The 25,005-nt window shown below is 43.9% G+C and overlaps 1 protein-coding gene across 5 annotated transcripts in view; it reads right to left on the bottom strand.

The window, feature by feature from the left end:
- Window positions 1–25,005, bottom strand: part of kifc3 (kinesin family member C3) — a 54,617-nt gene that overhangs the window by 21,917 nt on the left and 7,695 nt on the right. For 3 of the 5 annotated variants that reach the window (XM_059651605.1, XM_059651607.1, XM_059651603.1), the window contains exons 1-5: window positions 22,381–22,511; window positions 10,371–10,532; window positions 9,940–10,005; window positions 9,707–9,847; window positions 715–906 (exon numbers count right to left, since the gene is read on the bottom strand). In XM_059651605.1, coding sequence (XP_059507588.1) covers window positions 715–906; window positions 9,707–9,847; window positions 9,940–10,005; window positions 10,371–10,469 — 498 coding nt within the window. In that variant the 5' untranslated portion in view covers window positions 10,470–10,532; window positions 22,381–22,511. Of the gene's footprint in view, window positions 1–714; window positions 907–9,706; window positions 9,848–9,939; window positions 10,006–10,370; window positions 10,533–22,380; window positions 22,512–25,005 lie in introns of those variants that run through there. The other 2 variants (XM_059651604.1, XM_059651606.1) reach the window with 2 other exon arrangements.

A 25,005-nucleotide genomic window follows, 5' to 3' on the forward strand; every position in this document is an offset into this window, starting at 1 on the left:
TCTTTTTCCAACACCAATACAGTAATTGGCGGCCTGTGAATGCACAGAAGGGACTTAATCATGTCAGAGACAATGGGAACTGCAGATGCTGGAGAATCTGAGATAACAAGGTGCAGAGCTGGATGAACACAGCAGGCCAAGCAGCATCTCAGGAGCAGGAAAACTTATGTTTCGGGCCTAGACCCTTCTTCTGAAGGTCTAGACCCAAAACGACAGCCTTCCTGCTCTTCTGATACTGCTTGGCCTGCTGTGTTCATGCAGTTCTACACCTTGTTATCTCAATGTTGTCAGTTACTGGTGACAGGAGTCCCTAGACTAGGATGGATCTACATATGATGTGCAGCTGAGCTGTAGAGCAAAGCTGGTATCTCGCTTCAGTTACTTTCCTATGAGGAAGAAAGAAGAGAAATCTATCTTAGCCAAGTTCCCCAGAAACATGTGATGGTTTAATTATACACAGGTGAATGGACAGTGACTATATCAACAGTGCCATCTGTGTGACAGGGAGCAGCTCTTGGTCCATTGCTGTGCAACGATAGCTCAGTTCAACACTGTTTCTGCACGTGTCCTTCATGTTGCTTCAACTGGAAGGTGAAGGCGTACAATAAACACAGTCAACCAGCAGTGTCCAACTTAGCCTTTTCCTGCTTCTTTCCGAAAACATTCCAAGCCTATATCACCATCCCTTGCTGAGCTCAGCAGAATTGTTCTTACCTTGACTGATGGGGTGGGCTGCTTGGCCAGAGCTAGATGGCAATCCCTAAGCCGTTTATTCAGCCTCTCCTCCCTTTCAGTCTTCTCCTGGAGGACATCTTTGAGATGTTGCTCCAGTTCGGCCAGAAGTTGTACCTTCTCTCCCAGCTCCAGCTGTAGGTCAGTCGTTTGCTTGCGCAAGAGTGTGTTTTCCTGCAACAAGGATTGGGGTACAAGATATGCTGAAATCCTCAAGGTCAAAAGATGAACCTGCTCACATCACTCATATGTTACACTTATATTCACCTGCTTCAATTGCTATTGAAATAGTTGCCCACCTCTTACTTTAAAATGTATACAACGCATGCGTTGCTACCAACAGAGTCAGCAGGCACTAATAAACACACAGGTCACATGCCAGCAGCAATACACTGAAAAGGAGCTGTTTTATTGTTAGCACAGAGTGTGGGAAAAACACTCTTCATACTTTACCTGGGTGTGACTGCCAAAAATAGAATCAATGATTTACTTACTACAGCCTCCACTGCACCAGATTCTGTTTTCTTTCAAACTCTCTGCTGCAGGATCCTGTGGACGCTAAGTTAGTGCACTCAAAACTGAAATCAATAGATTTTTGGACAGTAAGGCCCTTGACGTGGAACCAGGCTGGCAAAGTTGAATTGCGCTAGAAGCTCAGTTCTGATATTGTTAAAACAGTGAAGCAAACTCATGGGAATAAATCCAGCTCTTGTTTCAGATGGACGAGAGAGAATATAATCGAGGTTCCTTGGTAATCCAGCTTCCCGTCAACAGAAACAGGCCGGATCTTGCAGTGAAAACCAGCAACCTACTCCTCTAGGCTCCCAAATTCTGAACACTTACTCCAATGGATCTGTTGTTCAGTAAGTCATAGAAGACTACAGCGCAAAAAGGCCCTTCAGCCCATCACATCAGGGCCAGTCAAAAACAACCACATAACCTTTCTAATCCCATTTACCACCACCTGGCCTTGGCATTGCAACTGCACATCTAAATACTCCTCGAATGCTTAGGGTTTCTGTCTCTACCACCCTTTCAGGCAGCAACTTCTAGAATCCCACCACTTTATTTTTGACAGGCCCTTTGGCTCAAACTGGTCCAGGCCAACCAAAAATGTCCACCCACGCTATCTTATTTCCCTGCACTTGGACCATATCCTTCTAAACATTTCCCATCCATGTCTTTGTCCAAATGCCTTTTTAAATGTTGTTAAGGTACCCACCTCAGCCACTTCCATTGGCAGCTCATTCCATACACATACCACCCTCTGTGTAAACAAAAAGTTGCCCCTCAGGTTCCCAATGTATTCGTTCCCCTCTTACGTTAACTGATGTCCTCTAGTCCTCAATTTGCCAACCCTGAGAAAAGGACTGAGTGGATTCACCCTGTCCACGCCTCTCATGATCTTATACACTTCCATAAGCTCCCCAGTCAGTCACCTATGCTCTCAAGAAAAAAGTCCTGGCTTGTCCAACCTCTCTCTATAAATGCGTCCCTACAGTCCGGGAAAATTTCTTCTGCACTCTTTCCAGTTTAACAACATCCTTCCTGTAGCAAGGTGACCAAAACTGAACACAATACTCCAAATGCAGCCTCACCAATGTCCTGTACAACTGCAACATAACTTCCCAAATTCTATATTCAATGCCCTGACTGGTGAAGGCCAGTGTGCCAAAAGCCTTCTCCACTGCCCTGTCTACCTGTGACTCCACTATCAGAGAACCATGCACCTGAACTTCAATGTCCCTATGTTCCACGACACTCCTTAAGGCCCTACCATTCACCTTGAAACTCTTACCTTTATTTGGCTTTCCAAAATGCAGCACCGCACACTTAGCTATATTAAACTCCATTTTCCCTTTCTATACCCACTCACTGATCAAAATCCTGTGGAAATTTCTGATAACCTTTCTCCTGTCCACGATCCCGCCTATTTTAGCGTAATCTGCAAATTTACTAAGCGTGCTTGTACATTCTCTTCCAGATCGTTGATTTAGACAACAAACAGCAATGGGCCCAGCACTGACCAGAGGCACACCACTTAGACACAGGCCTCCAGTCCAACAAGCACACTTCCACAACTACTCACCGCTTCCTACCAGCGAGCTAACGGTGTATCCAACCTACCAGGTTTCCCTGGATTCCACATGATCTAAACTTCCAGAGCAGTCTACCATATGGAACGTTATCAGAGGCCTTACTGAAATCCATATAGACTACACCTACGCCCTGCCCTTAACAATCTACCTGGTCACTTCAAAAGAAGTCTAACAAATTTGACAGGCATGATCTCCCACGCACTCCTGGGGTGAAAATGATTTTCCTCACAAATAAAGATCATAAGGTTTCTGAAGTTGATTTATGGTTGCAGTAAGATAGCCAATGACAATAGAGATGCTAAAACTTGCTTCAGAACCCTGATCTTGGTTAGTTGATTAATTAAAATGAAGTTTCTGCTAATCAGCAATCCTTGGTGTGAGCGCAAACGTGTAGCCAGGAGAGGATAGTAGGATCAGTTTCCACGTCATATCTAGACCCACGTGAGGGATGCAAGCATCGATGTGCTAGGGTAAAAGGCTCTTCCCTTTTGATTACCCCTTCACTGGGCTAGTGAACAGAATCTCTGCTATAGATAATTCTGCATTCGGCCATTAGGTGCTTGGCCAGGACTGAATGATGAAAGACAATGGTCAGGACTTGGTCCGTACCTAACATCTTTTTGAAAATGTTGGCTTATTTCCCAATACAAGGTACGAGAGTTGAATTAGACCAGACTGGGCAGAGTGGTGGATTTGAGATCTGCAGTGCAAGGCAGCTATAAATTTCAGAAACTTGATACGCTTAGCAAATTTTCTCTATTCACTTCTTGTTTCTCAAGCTCCACCCAAGCACTTTCAACATGCTTAATCCCTTCATTTAGTCTGATTTCAGGCCAATACACATGTTTGCAAAAGAACAATGATGCTCTAGCAGTTCAAGCATTACTTTTTCTCTCTTGGTCAAGGACAGTATTACAGTTGCAGAAAAGATGTTTGGGGACTCGCCAACTGAGGTAGTATGGGCTGAGGTTAGAAACAGGAAAGGAGAGGTCACCCTGTTGGGAGTTTTCTATAGGCCTCCGAATAGTTCCAGAGATGTAGAGGAAAGGATAGCAAAGATGATTCTCGATAGGATTGAGAGAGACAGGGTAGTTGTCATGGGGGACTTCGACTTTCCAAATATTGACTGGGAACACTATAGTTCGAGTGCTATAGATGGGTCAGTTTTTGTCCAGTGTGTGCAGGAGGGCTTCCTGACACAGTATGTAGACAGGCCAACAAGGGGCAAAGCCACATTAGATTTGGTACTGGGTAATGAGCCTGGCCAGGTGTTAGATTTGGAAGTAGGTGAGCACTTTGGTGATAGCGATCACAATTCTGTTATGTTTACTTTAGTGATGGAAAGGGATAGGTGTATACCACTGGGCAAGAGTTATAGCTGGGGGAAAGGCAATTACGATGAGATTAGGCAAGATTTAGGGAGCATAGAATGGGGAAGGAAACTGCAAGGGATGGGCACAGTAGAAATGTGGAGCTTATTCAAGGAAAAGCTCCTGTGTGTCCTAGTAAGTATGCACCTGTCAGGCAGGGAGGAAGCTGTAGAGTGCGGGAGCTGTGGTTTACGAAGGAAGTGGAATCTCTGGTCAAGAGGAAGAAGGCGGCTTATGTTAGGATGAGATGTGAAGGCTCAGTTCGGGCACTTGAGGGCTACGAGGTAGCCAGGAAAGACCTAAAAACAGAGAGCTCAGAAGAGCCAGGAGGAGACATGAGAAGTTGTTGGTGGATAGGATCAGGGTAAACCCTAAGGCTTTTTATAGGTATTTAAGGAATAAAAGAATGACGAAAGTAAGATTAGGCCCAATCAAGGATAGTGGTGGGAAGTTGTGTGTGGAGTCAGATGAGATAGGGGAAGCACTAAAAATGTTTTTCAACAGTATTCACTCTAGAAAACGACAATGTTGTCGAGGAGAATACTGAGATACAGGCTACTAGACTAGGTGGATTGAGGTTCACAAGGAAGAGGTATTAGAAGTCCTACAGAGGGTGAAGATAGATAAGTCCCCTAGGCCAGATGGGATTTATCCTCGGATCCTCTGGGAAGCCAGAGAGGAGATTGCCGAGCCTTTGGCATCGATCTTCAACTCGTCATTGTCTACAGGAATAGTGCCAGATGACTGGAGGATAGCAAGTGTGGTTCCCCTGTTCAAGAAGGGGAGTAGAGACAACCCTGGTAATTATAGACCAGTGAGCCTTACCTCAGTTGTTGGTAAAGTGTTGGAAAAGGTTATAAGGGATAGGATTTATAATCATCCAGAAAAGAATAAATTGATTAGGGATAGTCAGCACAGTTTTGCGAAGGGAAGGTCGTGCCTCATAAATCTTACTGAGTTCTGAGAGAAGGTGACCAAACAGGTAGATGAGATTCTGGATGTGAGTTTGCTTGCTGAGCTGGAAGGTTCGTTTTCAGACGTTTCGTCACCATTCTAGGTAACATCATCAGTGAGCCTCCGATGAAGCGCTGGTGTTATGTCTCGCTTTCTATTTATCTGGGTAGGTGATGTCATTTCCTGCATTGGTGATGTCATTTCCTGTTCTTTTTCCCAGGGGATGGTAGATTGGCTCCAAATCAATGTGTTTGTTGATGGAGTTCCAGTTGGAATGCCATGCTTCTAGGAATTCTCGTGCGTGTCTCTGTTTGGCTTGTCCTAGGATGGATGTGAAGTCCCAATCAAACTGGTGTCCTTCCTCATCTGTATGTAAGGATACGAGTGATAGTGGGTCATGTCGTTTTGTGGCTAGTTGATGTTCATGTATCCTGGTGGCTAGCTTTCTACCAGTTTGTCCAATGTAGTGTTTGTCACAGTTCTTGCAAGATATTTTGTAGATGACATTCGTTTTACTTGTTGTCTGTATAGGGTCTTTTAAGTTCATTAGCTGCTGTTTTAGGGTGTTGGTGAGTTTGTGGGCTACCCTGATGCCAAGGGGTCCGAGTAGTCTGGCAGTCATTTTGGAAATGTCTTTGATGTAGGGGAGAGTGGTTATGGTTTCTGAGCCCGTTTTGTCTGTTTGTTTGGGTTTATTGCTGAGGAATCGGCGGACTGTGTTCATAGGGTACCCATTCTTTTTGAATACGCTGTATAGGTGATTTTCCTCTGCTCTGCGTAGTTCCTCTGTGCTGCAGTGTGTGGTGGCTCGTTGGAGTAATGTTCTAATGCAGCTTCGTTTATGGGTGTTGGGATGGTCAAGAACTACTAAACCCAAACAGACAAAACGGGCTCAGAAACCATAACCACTGTCCCCTACATCAAAGACATTTCCGAAATGACTGCCAGACTACTCAGACCTCTTGGCATCAGGGTAGCCCACAAACTCACCAACACACTAAAACAGCAGCTAATGAACTTAAAAGACCCTACACAGACAACAAATAAAACGAACGTCATCTACAAAATACCTTGCAAGAACTGTGACAAACACTACATTGGACAAACTGGTAGAAAGCTAGCCACCAGGATACATGAACATCAACTAGCCACAAAACGACATGACCCACTATCACTCGTATCCTTACACACAGATGAGGAAGGACACCACTTTGATTGGGACAACACATCCATCCTAGGACAAGCCAAACAGAGACACGCACGAGAATTCCTAGAAGCATGGCATTACGACCGGAACTCCATCAACAAACACATTGATTTGGAGCCAATCTACCATCCCCTGGGAAAAAGAACAGAAAATGACATCACCAACACAGGAAATGACATCACCAACCCAAGGAAACCTAAACAGATAAATAGAAAGCGGGACATAACACCAGCGCTTCGTCGGAGGCTCACTGATGATGTTACCTAGAATGGTGACGAAACGTCTGAAAACGAACCTTCCAGCTCAGCAAACAAATTCCCATCCAGAACCTCAACCTGAGCTACAAATCTTCTCAAAACTCGTTAGGTAGATGAGAGTAAACTGGTTGATGTGGTGTATATGGATTTCAGCAAGGCGTTCGATAAGGTTCCCCACAATAGACTATTGTACAAAATGCGGAGAAATGGAGTTGTGGGAGATATAGCAGTTTGGATCGGAAATTGGCTTGCTGAAAGAAGACAGAGGGTGGTAGTTCATGGGAAGTGTTCATCCTGGAGACCAGTTACTTATGGTGTACCGCAAGGGTCAGTGTTGGGTCCACTGCTGTTTGTCATTTTTATAAATGACCTGGATGAGGGCGTAGAAGGATGGGTTAGCAAATTTGCAGACGACACTAAGGTCGGTGGAGTTGTGGATAGTGACGAAGGATGCTGTAGTTGCAGAGAGACATAGATAAGCTGCAGAGCTGGGCTGAGAGGTGGCAAATGGAGTTTAATGCAGACAAGTGTGAGGTGATGCACTTTGGTAGGAGTAACCAGAAGGCAAAGTACAGGGCTAATGGCAAGATTCTGAGCAGTGTAGATGAGCAGAGAGATCTCGGTGTCCATGTACACAGATCCTTGAAAGTTGCCCACACAGGTTGACAGGGCTGTTAAGGTGGCATACAGTGTTTTAGCTTTTATTAATAGAGGGATCGAGTTCCGGAACCAAGAGGTTACGGTGAAGCTGTACAAAACTCTGGTGCGGCCGCACTTGGAGTACTGCGTACAGTTCTGGTCACCGTATTATAAGAAGGATGTGGAAGCTTTGGAAAGGGTGCAGAGGAGATTTACTAGGATGTTGCCTGGTATGGAGGGAAGGTCTTACAAGGAAAGACTGAGGGACTTGAGGCTGTTTTCATTAGAGAAGGTGGTTGAGAGGTGACTTAATTGAAACATATAAAATAATCAGAGGGTTAGATAGGGTGGATAGGGAGAGCCTTTTTCCTAGGATGGTGACGGCAAGCACGAGGGGGCATAGCTTTAAATTGAGGCGTGAAAGATATAGGACAGATTTCAGAGGTAGTTTCTTTACTCAGGGTAGTAAGGGAATGGAACCCTTTGCCTGCAACGGTAGTAGATTCGCCAACTTTAGGTACATTTAAGTCGTTATTGGACAAGCATATGGATATACATAGAACAGTGTAGGTTAGATGGGCTTGAGATCGGTATGACAGGTCGGCACAACATCGAGGGCCGAAGGGCCTGTACTGTGCTGTAATGTTCTATGTTCCCATATTTTAATAGATTAGTAGTAATTTGATTAAAAACAGAAAAATAAGTTAACAAAGACTGCTTCCAAATCAATTTGGATATTATGCAAATCCCCCAGGAAAACCATTCTCAAATTGCCTGCTAAGATTAGATAATCATCATTGTTCTATTAGCACTGACAGGCTAGTTTTTCCTCGAAGTCCCACCTTAGTACTACTATAACAGTAACAGAGGTGAGTCAGGGAAATGGGTACAATTGCATTATAAAATTGTTAATTATTACCATTATGCTAGACGTCTAAACCTTAGACCACACTTCATGTACTGTGTATAGTTTCTGGTCATATTTATAAAATGGATGTAGGGGTACTGGAGGGGTCAGAGAAGATTTACAAGCATGACAAGAAATGGATGGGTATACAGTTCAGGAAAGGATTGAAAGGCTAGCTGTTTTCTGTATTAAAAGAAACAAGGTTGTGAAGTGATCTAATAGAAGTCTTTAAAATTCTGAAAAGTTTTAATATAAAAAGGATAGAGAGAACACTTTTACTTGCAGAAAAGAGTATAACTAAAGGCTGTCAATATAAGACAGGCAATAAGAAATTAGGAATTCAGAAGAAATCCCTTCAAACAAAAAAAAGATATTGAGAATGTGGAATTTGCCATCATTTTGCAGTAAATAGCATTGACGCATTTAAGGGCAAGTTGAAAATCATTTGAGGGAGCAGGATTATGATAGATTTAGACCAGAGGAAGCTCAAGTGTGCATTTGCAGGACTGAACTGCCTGTTTGATTGCTACGCATCTATATAATTCTCTTCTCAGGACAAAATATTGAGTTGCGGCCTATGAGTTGGGAATAAGTTTTTAAAAAAAAGTGCAGCATACTTTTCCAGTAAATTTGTGCAAAGTACACTGTAAGAGAACAAGGGAAGAGCATTTCCTCACCATTCTCCTCATCACTTTCCCAACAGCACTGTGGGAACAGATTCACCTGAAGGTTGGAATAGCCAAAGCAGCTCCCCACCACAAGGGCAACTTGGTATAGGGAGGTCAGCTTTGCCAGCAACATGGGTTAATAACCATCAAACTGGTGCCAATAGCTGGTAGAACCCATCTACTAAAACCCATCTTATTTATGCACATCTTAGGAAACTTGCTGCCATAACCTGGTCTGGCCTACATGTACCTCCAGACCCACAACAATGTGGCTGACTCAATTAGGGATGGGCAATAAGAGCTGGCCCAGCCAGTGGTGCCCCCCCCGCCTATCCCAAGGATGAGACTAAAAAAAAATCCACAAGCTGAGAATGAATTTAAAATAAACATCTCTATACAGCCCAAGTGATCGAGTTAATGGGTTCTGTGCCTCATACCAGACAGGATTATTCAAGATAAATCTGGCATCCAGCCTGGCATACTCTGCCATCAATGAGCTAGGGCTCACTGATAATAAAACCAGCATTTGAGGCCGACCGAGTACTGCAGGAGTGCTGCCCTGCAGAGGTTTCACAATGGACATTAAATCAGGACCCTGCCTGCTCGGCAGAATGCAAAATATCCTCCAGCACTTTACAAAGAGGAGCAGGCTGCCCGCTTTGGTTTCTCAGATAATGTTTACACTTTAACGGGCAATGACAAAGAGTGCGCGTTCTGGTCATTACCACATTGCAGTTTTTAGGAGCTTGCTGCGCACAAATTGCCTGCCTCACTTCCCACAAAGTGACCACACTTTGAAATAACTAACTGTGAAGCACTTTTTGGGAAGCCGGAGGTCACAGAGGATGCCGTCAAACGCGAGCGCTCTCTTACCTTGCTGTGCTCACAGTTAGTGCACCCAGACAGAGAATTCTGGAGCTGCTGGAGCTGGAGCTGACAGCCATTTAATTCCTGCTTCAGTCGATCATTCTCCAGGACCAGGATTTCTAAATGTTTCTCCAGGTCGGTTGTGCCCTGTCAAGAGAGATGGGCAATGACTTCTAATTACCCCGAGGAAGTAAATTTTTAGCAAGTGTCTGCTCATGGTAACAATACAGGACTCTCACCAGCTCAGAGCACAGTTTGTTCAGTTCCTGCGTCTGGTCAGACAGCTTCACTTCAAGCCCCTCGAGCTGTGGGCACAACACCAGGGGTTAGAAGCACATACGCGTCAAAAAACTTCATCTATTGCCTGTCACTTACAAGAGGCAAAGAGATGGGTAACAGGTGCACTGAGAACTACTGGAGGCTCATTGCGAGGTTCTGAACGGAAACACTACATCTAGCAAGTACCGCACAACACTGACACTTGCCAGCCATGGGCAAGAATTTCAAAGCCATCCCTTTGGAGCTGCGGGCATTAGCTGAAGTCCTGCATGACATTACTTCAGTAGCTAGCAAACAACAGCAGATTAAATATCATCTCGTCAGGCCCAGCATTACAGCTGGGGTCCCGCACCCTACAGTCTAGCTCACCGTCTGCACATAACCAGAATACCTGTGATTGTGGACTGCTGCCCAGAGCCTGCCCTCGAGGCTCAGTCACACTCAGCTCCTCCTGTAACCTCACTTTGTCTTCCTGCAGACAGCTGATCATCTTGAGGTTTTGAGTGACGAAGCAAGTTCCCTGCTGGACAGGAGATCTGGGAAGCTTTCTTGCCTAGAAACAGGAAGTGAGAAGATTGTCAGATTCCACTGTATGGTTGAGATAAATGCTGGAAATATGGAACAGGACAAGCAGCATTGGCAGGCAGAATCAATGTTCATATTTTGGGTATGAAGTCTTCCTCTGAACTACAGGATGCTACAGTTGAATGGCTTGTGGTCTTGGATCTTCTGAAGCCATGTGATCTGCCCCACGAAGAAACCGGAATTACTACAGCAATGTCCCCATGCCCTCCTAATGGAATCACCCCATGTGAAGTCAAAGCTCATGTACATTGTCCAATAAAACAGAAAACAAACTTGTTCAGAAATAGAAGTTAAATCATTACCAGATTACAGAAGCACTTCAAATTAGTAACCTGGTATGGTCCTGGTTTTAATGATGGCAATACAATTGCTAACATCCCTTTACAGTTCCAGGGCCTACATCTGGATTCCTATGTGACTATCCTTTCAAGCTTTGCAAGGAAATCAGCTTTTGTACAACACTGATGTTGCCAGCCTAAAGCAGGGCCTGTTGCTTACTAACAATGACAGAAACTCAAAACCAAACCAGTGCTAGTGATCAAGCTGCTTTCAAACTGACTCAACATCAGAAACCTGGCTGAATATTCTTGAGATATTTGCAAACCTGTCCAATACTTGCAATGCTTTGTGCACTCAAGTCCCAACACCAGCTCCCCACCACCCTCAACAATACACTCCAAGGCTCCCTGATCATCCACACCTTTTGCCTTGAAATGTATACTCCCATTCCATGACTTGCTGCCAAAAGGCCTTACCTCACACTTAATCTACATTAAATTGCACCCCCCACCCACCGTCCTGACATCATTTACAAACTTTCTCACAGCTTGCTAAACCACCTACTTTTGCACTATCAGCAAATTGAGAAAGTCTTACCAAATCACGAGGTAAATAATAGTGGGGCCAGCCCTGGCCTGTGGGGTTTCAGCATTCGTCACATCTATTTATCCAAATAAACACAAGACATTGAAAACATTCAGTAGATCCAGCAGAATCTTCATACAAAGGCTGTTTCAGTTCAGTGACTTTCTGCCAGAATAGTTCAAACTTCCAGTTGCTGCACATTAAAAACCAAAAGAACTGTGGATGCTATAAATCCGGAAACAAAACAAATTGCTGGAAAAGCTCAGTAGGTCTGGTGGCATCTGTGAAGGGAAAAATGAACAGAATTAACGTTTTGGGTCCAGTGACCATTCCTCAGACCAGACCCGAAACCTTAACTCTTTTTTTCTTCACAGATGCTGCCAGACCTGTTGAGATTTTCCAGAAATTCCTGTTTAGTTTCCAGCTGCTACAACATATTTTGGCATGTTTCATTTCAGCATACTTATTGCATAAATTCTGTATTTGGCCAGTTCACTAAATTTCTACTTGTGCTGAAAAAAAAAATCAGGCATTTAGTGAAACACCTGAGTGAACATCTTCCAAACATCCAGATGCTTGCCATCTATTGCATTTGCATCATCTTTCTAAATTATTCAACTCTTCAAGTATTCTCAAAATCTGCCAAAAGCAACTTTCCTGGAACAAATCCCTGCTGTTAGTCTTTGATAAACTTATTAAATATTGAGTGGGAAATGTTATGGTCAATCTCAAACTATAGGTTCTAACAGCTTGCGAAGTTGACAAGTAAATTAAAACAAAGAACTGCCAATGCTGGGAATCTGAAACAAAAACTGAAATTGCAGGAAAAACTCAATGAACTTGAAACGTTAACTCTGCTTTCACTCCATTGATGCTGTCAGACCCACTGAGTTCCTGCAGCATTTTCTGTTTTTGCCCAATGTTGGCGTTTGATTAACTGGTGTGTGGTTTATATGATTTATTCCAACATTCCTCACTTGAACCAAAATGTTAACACGGGTTGGTCTCTAGTGCAAACATATTTTCCATATTTAGGCATAATGTAAAACAACACTAAAAGCAAAACGCCTTTCATCTCCTATTTGGCTTCTCTCCCAAGCCAAAGTGCAGTCATCAGGGCCCAGTAACATCTAAGTTGCACATGTTTTTTTCCCCACCTCACCCACCCCCATTAAAAAAAAGCATAGTCCATTTTTACAGTTTATTTTCAGGAGGTCCCCACTTGCACCAGTTTGTGAAAAATCACTTAAATATTTAATATACTTTCCATTGCTTCATCCTCCATAGATTTACTCCAGCATTCACTCCTAATTGTTCCCATATGTTCAATAACACGTTGATGTAGAAACTTGACTATTTCATTTTACATTAGCTAATACAAGCTTTCATTTTCCCTTTTAATATTCCTTTCCACGTTACCAGTATAATTTCAACACTCCACAATTTTCTTTATTTGTTAAGCCTATTTTTAAACCATGCATTTCCCTTTCAAAACTCAGTTTTACTTTCATCTGTTATCCATGGAATCAGATATTTTTCCTCAGATTAATATGTTAATCTTATATTCTATCCTTAACTTTCCACATTCAGTATCACCCCAAGAATTCCTCAACCTTGCTTCTAACCAGTTAATTAGTGCCACGTTCCTTCTCATGTTTGATTTTGTTTATTTATCTTCACACACTGATACACAGTGAAAACTATTGTTTTGTGCATTGACCAGATAAATCACACTTTACCTAAGTACAGAATGCAGAATATATAGTGTTACAGCTACAGAGGGTGCTGAGAAGGATCAACTCCAATACATTGAGAGGTCTGTTCCTAAGTCTGATAACAGCCATGGGCCCGAATCTGGGCTCTTCCACCCTGACTTGAGACCGACACCAGCATTTGGTTCCTGACAAACACTGACACATGCGTGATTCACAGGACTACCATCAGCCCACTCTTGACCAATAACCTCCCCCCAAACCCACGACATTGGAAATCTATTGCAACACTCTGCTTTGGAGGACACTTTTTAATATTTTCACACAGCAGAAATATATTAAATCATGGATGAAAGCTATTTTTTGAGCTTACATCAACTGCTTTTAATGCTAGATAGTTAAACACTGCTCTCACCGCTTTCTTAAAGCATTTGACATCTTCTCTCTTGACCTGCACAGTGTGATTTTAAAAGCATATCAGCATTCAAGCCAGGGGAAAACCCTTGTCTCCAGATCTCGTCAATTCTTTTTGAAATCATTAAGTTTCAAACCACCCTTCCTTAAAAAAATTACAGCAATTACAAATCTAGTTGACATCATCTCTCCTCAAAATCTAACGCTTGGAGCACTGGTAATATTTGGCACATTCTGTGTTGAACTTCTAAAGACAAGCATATCCTTTCAAAGGCGTGGCCACCCAAAGCACATGCAGAACTCAATGTGTGTTCTAACCAGGGATTTGCACATCTGCAGTAAAACAGGCTCAACAGTTCATCCACTTCACCAACACCTTCCACCCCAACCTTCAGTTCACCTGGGCCATCTCCAGCACATCCCTCACCTTCCTGGACCTCTCAGTCTCCATCTCAGGCAACCAGCTTGTAACTGATGTCCATTTCAAGCCCACCGACTCCCACAGCTACCTAGAATACACCTCCTCCCACCCACCCTCCTGCAAAAACTCCATCCCCTATTCCCAATTCCTCCGCCTCCGCCGCATCTGCTCCCACGATAAGACATTCCACTCCCGCACATCCCAGATGTCCAAGTTCTTTAAGGACCGCAACTTCCCCCCCACGGTGATTGAGAACGCCCTTGACCGCGTCTCCCGCATTTCCCGCGACACATCCCTCACACCCCGCCCCCGCCACAACCGCCCCAAGAGGATCCCCCTCGTTCTCACACACCACCCTACCAACCTCCGGATACAACGCATTATCCTCCGACACTTCCGCCATTTACAATCCGACCCCACCACCCAAGACATTTTTCCATCCCCACCCCTGTCTGCTTTCCGGAGAGACCACTCTCTCCGTGACTCCCTTGTTCGCTCCACACTGCCCTCCAACCCCACCACACCCGGCACCTTCCCCTGCAACCGCAGGAAATGCTACACTTGTCCCCACACCTCCTCCCTCACCCCCATCCCAGGCCCCAAGATGACATTCCACATTAAGCAGAGGTTCACCTGCACATCTGCCAATGTGGTATACTGCATCCACTGTACCCGGTGCGGCTTTCTCTACATTGGGGAAACCAAGCGGAGGCTTGGGGACCGCTTTGCAGAACACCTCCGCTCAGTTCGCAACAAACAACTGCACCTCCCAGTCGCAAACCATTTCCACTCCCCCTCCCATTCTCTTGATGACATGTCCATCATGGGCCTCCTGCACTGCCACAATGATGCCACCCGAAGGTTGCAGGAACAGCAACTCATATTCCGCCTGGGAACCCTGCAGCCATATGGTATCAATGTGGACTTCACCAGTTTCAAAATCTCCCCTTCCCCCACTGCATCCCTAAACCAGCCCAGTTCATCCCCTCCCCCCACTGCACCACACAACCAGCCCAGCTCTTCCCCCCCACCCACTGCATCCCAAAACCAGTCCAACCTGTCTCTGCCTCCCTAACCGGTTCTTCCTCTCACCCATCCCTTCCTCCCACCCCCAGCCGCACCCCCAGCTACCTACTAACCTCATCCCACCTCCTTGACCTGTCCGTCTTCCCTGGACTGACCTATCCCCTCCCTACCTCCCCACCTACACCCTCTCCACCTATCTTCTTTGCTCTCCATCTTCGGTCCGCCTCCCCCTCTCTCCCTATTTATTCCAGTTCCCTCCCCCCATCCCCCTCTCTGATGAAGGGTCTAGGCCCGAAACGTCAGCTTTTGTGCTCCTGAGATGCTGCTTGGCCTGCTGTGTTCATCCAGCCTCACATTTTATTATCTCCTTTGTAGTTTTTGCCTTTTATTTATAAAGGCTACTATTGATTATTCCATGTACCAATCATTAATAACAATTAGAAGCCATTCCTGGATAAGAATGGAGCCAAGCAGAAACTCTACCCAATTCCTCACACAAAAAAGTCTGGCCGAAACAAACATACACAGGAAGAAGTAGGGTTCAGAACTGCCAGGTTCCTTCTCTCAGTCACATCACTAAGGGCAGAATCTCCTAAGGAAGGGAAAGGGAAAGTTAGGAATAAAATTATCAAGTCATTCCATCCCACATGGTTTCACTGTGATCCTGGCAAATACCTGGAAACCAGATCAAGTAGAGTCATTGTGGACTTGTGAAAGGAAAATTATGTCAAGAGAGCCTATGGAGTTGGAGGTAATACATTGGTGCAGGGAGAGAATTCTTAATGGGCAGCTTTTTCAGGTTGCTGACCTGTGGAGTTCCACCCAAATGAGTGCTGGGACTGTAACTGTTAACATATTAATGACTGGGAGGAAGGAAGTAGATATACTGCCCTGGTAATTTTACCTCTTTCACTAAGCTATTGGTCACTTAGCTGAACATTTTCTTGTATTGTTCAATGTCAAATTTGTCTGAAGATACTTCTGTCATGCATCTTGGGAAGTTTTATTAAATCAAATCCACTGTATAATTATTTAAGATGTACACAAACACTAAGTTACTGTTTGAGAGATTAGAGACAACCAACAGGGAAAGCATCCTAAAACTAACACTAAATGGATTTGATCAGTTCTGTGACCCCGGAGTTGAGACAGCTCCAACTCCCTCAGTATTTCCATTTTGATCTGATGCGATTTACACTGGCAGAAGACACTGTCTTTAAAATGTCATCAACATTTTCCTCTTCTGCCTACATAAAACCAGAAATATGCAAGTTCCAGACTGGAATAAAAGCATTACATCACAGAAAGACACCCTCAGATCTGTGTCAGGATCCTAACGTACTTCTGCCAAGTGAAATGTGAACATTTTGGAAAGTTATCAGACAGCGGGAACACAGTGCATCGCATTATCAAGCCTTGTTCCACCAGATTAAATATCCAGAGCTTCTTACTTCCAACTACAGATTACTGTTACTACAGGATGGGAAAAGATGCACAAACTGCATGAGCTAAGAATAGGCTTGGAATTTCTGCTTTCTATACAAACGATTAATTGCAAAACCAAATATTTTATTATACAAATAAAGAGATATTAAAAGGAGTAATTTTTCTGCAGTTGAATTCTCCCAATTCTAAATGCTTTAAAAAAAGCTAGGAAATCTAGTCCAAGGGCAGCAAAATATGGGAAAGTCACCACTTCAGGTTCCTATCCAAGCTACTCACCATCCCAACAAGGAAATATATTGACATTCCCTCACTGTCGCTGGGTCAAAATCCTGGAATTCCCTCCCTAAGGGCATTGTGGGTCAACTCACAGCAGGTGGACTGCAGTGGTTCAGGAAGGCAGCTCACCACCACCTTCTCAAGGGCAACTAACGACAGGTAATAAATGCTGGCCAGCCAGTGATGCCCACAACCCACAAAATAAATAATAAAAATTACAGACCTACAGGATGACAAAAATAGTCAACTTCTCCAGGACAAAAATCAACAGGAGCCACCACCTCCATTGCAAAATGCCTATCATGCACAATTTCACACTCACTGTCCTGAAATCTGAAGGTGTCTGAAGCAACAACATTCAGAGCATGTTTCAGACCAATTACCTGTTGAACTATGAAACCACACCAAAACCATGCACACAAACACACACCCAAACAGCAGACAGGACATGTCATAGGAACATTAAACATGGAATAAGGGGTCTGATTTAATCAAAACAAATCACAATGACTCTCTAGAATCTTATCCTGGTCTCAAATCAGTACTGCAGACAAAATAAGTAAACTGACAAACTATTGAATTTGATCCAATCTTTAAAATAAAAAGCTGCAGTAGACATTGTGCCATGACTTAGGGCACTCAAAAGAGAGCAGCCTATCACTACCCTTCGAAATATTCCAGCGAAGATCATCTCAGTCAGTGAACAAGAAAAAAACACTGTTCAAAACACTGCAATTCTGGGCATGTCAAGTTGTAAAATTTCCTTTCAATACTAGAAGTGGGCAGCACAGTGGCTCAGTGGTTAGCACTGCAGCCTCACCGGGTTCGATTCCAGCCTCGGGTAACTGTCTGTGCAGAGTTTGCACATTCTCCCAGTGTCTGCGTGGGTTTTCTCCGGGTTCCTCCTACAGTCCAAAGACGTGCAGGCTAGGTGGATCGGCCGTGCTAAATTGCCCGTAGTGTTCAGGGGTGTGCGGGTTATAGGGGGATGGGTCTGGGTGGGTTGGTCCGAGGGGCAGTGTGGGCTTGTTGAGCAGAAGGGCCTGTTTCTACACTGTAGGGAATCTAATCTAATCTAGAATATACACACAGAATCAGGGCCCCAAGTGCTGAACTCAGATAGTTCTTTAAGGACAGAAATTAAAGTTATATTCATCAAACCATCAGGTACAGCATGTTCAAGAACTTGCAACTTGGACAAGCTTTTCAACTTTTAATGTCCTATAAAAGTGCATAAAAGAAACAGGCACAGAAGATGCTGACAATAAATTTCCAGAACAATAAACTGTAACAAAATGCTAGTCACCTGAAAACTTTGGCTATAATTGGAAGAGACCCTCCATGCAAGCACAGAAAAAATGTATACAAAGCTCAGCAACTTGGGGGGCAGCACCAATTTTACAGGCAATGTGTTTGAATGGAGGGATTAATTGGCAATTATACAAAGTAGATGCCAACAACAGGCGCTGCAGGGCAGAAGCCACAAAAAGAAATATTGTATACTGATAATAACTTCAGCAGAAAGAGAGAAGTCCCATTGCACTCGATATTTTGCCAATTCCTTCCCTTTCAGCATTTTTGCCCATCCTTATCTTCTCAACTAGTTTAACCTATCTTCCCCATTGCGTGCATTGTCATTTCTTTCTACATATTTCCCTCTTTTACATTGTCATTTTTTCCTCTCCACTTTGAATTCCTGTATAGGTTGAAGCATGAGAACTGTGAAATCGCAGAGGCTTTCCCAATGTGAATGTGGGCAGAGGAGATCAAATGAGTTGCTTCAGATTGGATTTCCAATTAGAATCACAGGTCTTTCTACCAAAGAATCAAGTTGATCACCCAAGTCCACCAAAACCACACAAGTCAGAGATGCGTGCTTTGGGTTTTGGTGCGGATTTCTCTCCAAATGGGCCTGCAGCAGTATTTGACTTATCCCCTGCTTGTGTCACCTGTGAAGTGTGCAGGGGTGGGGAGAAACATTTGCCTGTTGAAAGCTTGCAATTCACAAATAAGCTTTGCTTTTGTCACAAATGTCTCCAGCAGGAAGCCAGGACAAAGCAATCTTGGGGTGAATGTAGGAGTCTGGTTTAATGTGAATTCAAATTGAGCCTCAGCCCTGTGCTGGTGCCTGGTGCCATGGAAACATCTAGAACCTTCTGTTCCAGAAAGCAAAGGCAAAGGCAGTCATCGACTATTAATCATCAGCTTTAGACTGACTGCAGAGCCATACCTCTTATCAAGTCTGAACTTGTTCATGATCACACTGCTAAGTCAGAGACAAGGAGCAGCAGATCTGTTACACAGATGCATTGCAGGATCATGTGGTACTTTACACAGCAATGGTCAAAGATTAACACCAGCGATCGTGTAGAGAATATACTGTGCATGCAGCCTCCACACTGAAGTCACAAATTAGCAATAGGATACCTAGCTTTTCCCATGTTTCGTGCTCAGCTAAGTTAGTGAACTGGGGTTAATTTCAATAACTAATGAGGTCAATTTGACAGCTGTGCCAGGCCTGTCCCAAACCGTCTAGCCATGTGTTAGACTGTACTGGCTGTAAGTCACAGATAGCAAAGATAATGAACTGTATCTGTTTATCTCTATCCATTCACAAGGCCTCAGCTCGAACAGGCAACTCACAACCAATTGATAACTCAAGTTGTTTCACACTTTACCGAACGGTGCCCTGATGACCTGCCAGCGAAGGCAGGGGGATGTTGCAGTAGGGTTATATGAGGATTTGTCTAAACCAAGACAATTCACTAAAATCAAAATTGCTATATTACCTTACATTTTCTTTTCAACATGTTCATGGGACGGAAGAACAGCATTTGTTACCTATCCCTGATTGAATGTGAACTAAGTGGCTTGCTCAGCTTTTTCAGAAGGAAGTTAAGCATCCATCACATTGCTACGGGTCTCCAGGCACTAGGCAAGGATGACAGATTTCGAACGTTAGTAACCAGATGGCTATTTGCAATGATTAACAGTTGTTTCACATCACCGTATTTTTTTTAAATTCCAGATTTTATTAAATTCAAGTTCTACCACCTGCCATGATAGGATTCGAACCCATGTCCTTAAAATATTAGCCTGGAGTTTTGGATTACTATTCAAATGACATTACCACAACATCACTAACAACTTTCACCAAGCATCTTGGGTCTGTCACTCTGCACCCAGCCCAGTCAGCATCCTGGGAATGCCACCTGCACGTCCTGTTCCTGATGGACATCACACCTACTGACACCACACTACCTCCGCAACTCCAATTTCATCCCATTATATAGGAGAAACATTTACCATTCTTCATGCATCAGTACAATGTGGAGAAGATGTCCCATCCAGTTTACTCACCTGGTCAGAAGGGGAGGAGATGACCTCACTCATTTGCAGATCTACATAGCTCTCTGGATCCCAGGATTCATAGTAAACAAAACAGTCACATTGGCCCAATGCAATATTTCCAACATCCTTCCTGTGCTGAACAACCGGGAAAGTCAGGATGCTAATTGCAAGTGTTACTTCCAATTCTGTCCAATGGGGAGATTTCTTAACATGTAAATATATCAACTGTGATATGTTCACTGATAAACCATCACATCTGACCGTAAGTCAAACCGTGTTCATGTCCAGGACAAGGATGTGTCAATCCAGCCTAAACAGCTTTAATATTAGATATTAGTTGAACTGTGGTTAAAAATAAGGAGATCCTCCTTCCAAAAACATTAAAATAGCTAACCTCATCACTGTCTCTACTTACTTGTTCCCTATCGCTATCTCAATCTCAAGAGATCGGTTCTCCTTTAGCGAGATTTTCTCTAAAGCATCATCATTTAAATCCAGAGATAGTGGGTCCCAACCTGAAACATCAACTTGCCTGCTCCTCTGATGCTATCATTTCAGTCCAGGCTTGTTGTCTTTCTCCAATCGTGTTCTTTGATCCCTCCCTCCCTCCTTCCACAAGTGCCTTGAGAGAGAAGATACTACATGTCCAAATGGGTTAGAGGACTATCAAATAAAACATTCACATTTTTATTACAAAAGTTTGAGGAAAAACACTCAAGAACAAAGACAAAGACAAAAGGATAAATAAAAGCTATGTACATACCATCAGTCATGTACCTGGACTCTTTCTGAACCCATTGAAGGCCAAGGCGAGCCCAATATCCACTATCTCACCTCAACACCATGCCTCATGTCAGACTGGTGCAGCAAGTCTCACTGTCATAAGTGAGATATTTTCCTCCAAACTCTCACACATCGGATAATGGGCAATAATCTCTACCTGCACAGGCCAGATATTCCAATAATATATGCACTTTTGACATTGGACCAAAATTTCTCAGGCAATCTCATGGTCCTGACAGCCTCCTGCATTAAAATGGTACGACACAAGATGACACCATTAGTTGCATGCGTGCACCAGCTCTTTGTTAAAGCTGTCCAATAATCCCCATCTCTCTGCTTTTATCCCATTAAACTGCAACACTTCCCCTTCAAGAATTTATTCAAACATTTTTTAGAAACTGTAAAGATTTGCTTCCACCACACTTTCGGGTAGCACATGTCAAATTGCTGCATGGAAAACAGTTTTCTCATGGCTCCTCAGGCACCTTTGCCTGCCACTTTTCCATTTTCAAAAAGAAAATTACTAAACCTATTCGGAGAGTATTACACACCACTGGAGCAGGTGGGATTTGAACCCAGGCCTCGCAGTTCAAGGGGCAAGGATACTACCACAGCGTCACAAGAGGGCAACCCCCCCCTCAAAAGCGGGGTCAACACACCTTACTTGGTTGAAGTGGCAGGGCTATATCTGTCACTGACCTCACTCCCATTAGACACTGTTTCTTATTTACTTATCAAAGTCAATCCAGATCACCACTTTGAGAGGATGGACAAACAGCATCTAAAGGCCAACCCCCAGTCCAAATCCTTAATATACTAATGAGCCCAGCACCAACACTACCAAACACGCTAAAAAGCCCACTTAAAGACTAACAGCTCTGCGCCCATTAGGTATTTCATCCAAGTAGGATAGAAAAATTGAAACATTCTACAACCCACTCAACACGTGGCATAATTGTATCAAACTGAGTCAGTAGGATGGGACATCACAGTGAGCAGCTGCTTTCCCACTCCTCTTCAGATTTAAGAAAAATGAAAGGGATGAAAATTCTCCAAAATACAAGTATAGAGCAATCCAAAAGGAATAAATTATTTCATCCAGTAACTGATCAGGAGTGCGCACCCATGTTTGTCAGTTGCCACTGAGCTCATAGGAGTGAGCGGTTCAGCTGATCTCAGAGGGGTCTGAGAAAACTGGAACCAAATCAAAGAGAGAGGTAGTAAATTCACAGAGACAGAGACATTCAGCAAGCATCCCAGCACTTGCTTCTTTACACTTGCAGAACCAGGACTAGAACCGCAAAAATCTGAATTCTGTGACAGCATAAAAGAACATCTTCCCCCTAGGCTTACAGCTTAACCACGAAGTACATTTTCAATAATGAAGTAGCTTGTATTCACTCTCTAATCCGTGTCTGAATTCCTTACAGACTCCTGATCTCCAGGGCCACCCAGAAGGGAAGTGTGTCACTCAGCCCAAGGGTCATTATGCTCCAAAGCCCAATGCAGCACACAGTCCTTACGTTATCACAGTCTCAGTTCCTGTCGGTCATTGCTGAAGAAATCGAAATAAAGCAGATAACATCCATGATGCAGGATTTCTGTGCCAGGCACCAACCAACTGAAAGTGTGAGAGCTCTCTCACACTAAGTCTATTTGCCACACCCACTACTACTGACTGTCAGCTATCTCAACAATGCAACTCCACCAGTTTCTTCCACTCCCACCTGACGCATACTGTCCAACTAAGTGTTCCTGCTTGCATAATGCCTGAGGGAACAAGGTAAAACTTTGACAAGAACTCACCATCACTGCGAGCAGCAGCCCTGAACTCTGGAAGGGAGGTAGCATCAATGGCCATATGTGCAGTTATCACACCCCTGAGTCACTGCTCAAAACCAACTCTTTGTATTACGCACATGCAAACTGCAGTCAAACCCTCAATCCAATCAGTTTTAACAAGCAGGCAAACATCAAGCATTTAATACAAGAAAAATCCCAAAAGGGATTGTGGAAAGCACTGTCACCAATAGAGAAGCAACTGAAGTCAGGGGAGTGGAGACCAGTTTCCACCAATGGGTGGAAACTTTTCTGATCAGGTCTGAAGTAAGACTGCCCTCTCTGCTCTTACTGTTTATGGATTTTGGCAAAAGGTTTGATCAAGCAGCGGGCATGATGAAACATGGAGGAGTGAAAATCCAAAGCAACCAAAGTAAATCGCAGCAAAAGCAAGGCCACATCCTCGGGTACTGGGCTGACTGACGTTTGGTCACCTTTACCACCAAGTGAGACCACAGGGCACAAGTCAAAAACCTGGAAAATATAACTAAAAGGTCATATAGAAGCTGGACATGTATCAGCGACATTTGCATTCTTACATGTTTAGGCCACAGAAGGTCATTTAGCCCATCACATCTGCTTTATTCAAGATAGATGTGTCTAGACTAATCCAATGCCCGAGCTCTTGGCCCATAGTGCTCGAAGCTACGGCAATCAAACAGGCATCTAAATATTGCTCATTGTCAGCAGATTTTCTGACATAGCCACCCTTTCAGGTTCCAGACACACTCCAACTTCAGGGTAAAAATATTTCTCAACTGTCCTCTTGCTGTTCTACATATGTTAATTCTATGCCCCCTGGTTACTGATGTCTTTATCACTCTGTCTATGCCCCTCAGTTTTAGGCACCTCTGCCAGGTCCCCTTTCAACTCTCAACTCCACGAAATACAAACCCACTTATCCAATCTCAGTTCAAACCCTCCAGTCCAGACCAGCATCTTTATCAGTGCCCTCTGCACCTTCTCTAGTGCAAGTGCATTGTTCCTACAGAATGGCACACAACCCTCCAGTTATGGCCTAACCAGCAATAACTTCCCTGATCTTGCATTCTATGCCTTGGCTAATAAAGATAAGTTAACTACCTAAATGCCCACCTAGCTTCAGAGATCTATGGCTAGGCATATCAAGGTCATCAGTACTTTCCAGTGCCCTACCAGTTAAACTGAAGTCCCCTGCCCTGTTAGCCCTCCTCATCAGCATCATCTCACACCTTCCAGGTTGAATTCCATTTACAACTGCTCTGTCCAGCTGACCAGTTTGTCAATGCCCTCCTGTATTTACAGCAATCCTGCCCACTATTTGCCATTCTATCATTTTTGGTGCCTTCTGCAAACTTCTTGAACATACCCCCTACATTTAAGTGTAAACTGCTAATGAGAAAACAAACAGCCAGGGGGCCAACACCAAAGTCCTGTAGAATTCCACTGGAAACAGATGTCCAGTCACAGAAATGTCCTTCTACCATCATTGCTACTGGATCCAAAATTGGCTGAGAAGCAGATGATGTGCAATTTTGCTTTGGATCCCATGGGTTCTTGCATTATTGAAACAGTCTGCCAAAGGGAACTTATCAAAAAGACTTGTTATGGTCCACACAGACTGCAAAAAGATACCTTCATCAACATTCAGTTATCATGTCAAGAAATTTGCTCAAAACTTATCAAACACAACCTTCTCTTATATCCAGGATAAGAAGGTGTGGAGTTGGATGAACACAGCAGGCCAGGCAGCATCAGAGAAGCAGAAAAGCTGACGTTTTGGGTCTGGGCCCTTCTTCAGAACTTCTGAAGGCACAAAGAGGACTTGGTGTATGAGGGATATTCCCAGGGATTCACACCAACTCAACAAAAGACACTTCTTAATCTGCACAAACCTGTCAGGTTACACGTAAAACAGTCAACAATCAAGTGCTGCAGGGAAGGACACTCCAATTTCAAGACAACCTGCCGTACTAGAGCTTGGGTGGTCTCAACAGTTGACCAAAGGCTTATAGCCACTAACCCTAACCCTATCGCAGGTGCTAAACCAAGGGTCTGGAACCCACGTAAAACCCCTTGGACTGCACACACAGTCACTTCCAACACAACATCCAGCCAAATCTCCAGACCGTCTCCCCAACCCAGATCACAAACCCCAGCCACATCTGCAAATCCCTCTTTCCCCCATCCAGATCACAACACCCAGCCAAACCGTTATCAAGGTATTTACAACACAATTGGATAATTGCTGACAAACCTACTCCTACCTCATTTACACAGAGCTCAGATCCAAATCTAGGCATGCTACGCCAAATACAAAAACTCAGTTG

Source organism: Stegostoma tigrinum, chromosome 16, assembly GCF_030684315.1.
Source record: "Stegostoma tigrinum isolate sSteTig4 chromosome 16, sSteTig4.hap1, whole genome shotgun sequence".
NCBI classification, from domain to species: Eukaryota; Metazoa; Chordata; class Chondrichthyes; order Orectolobiformes; family Stegostomatidae; genus Stegostoma; species Stegostoma tigrinum.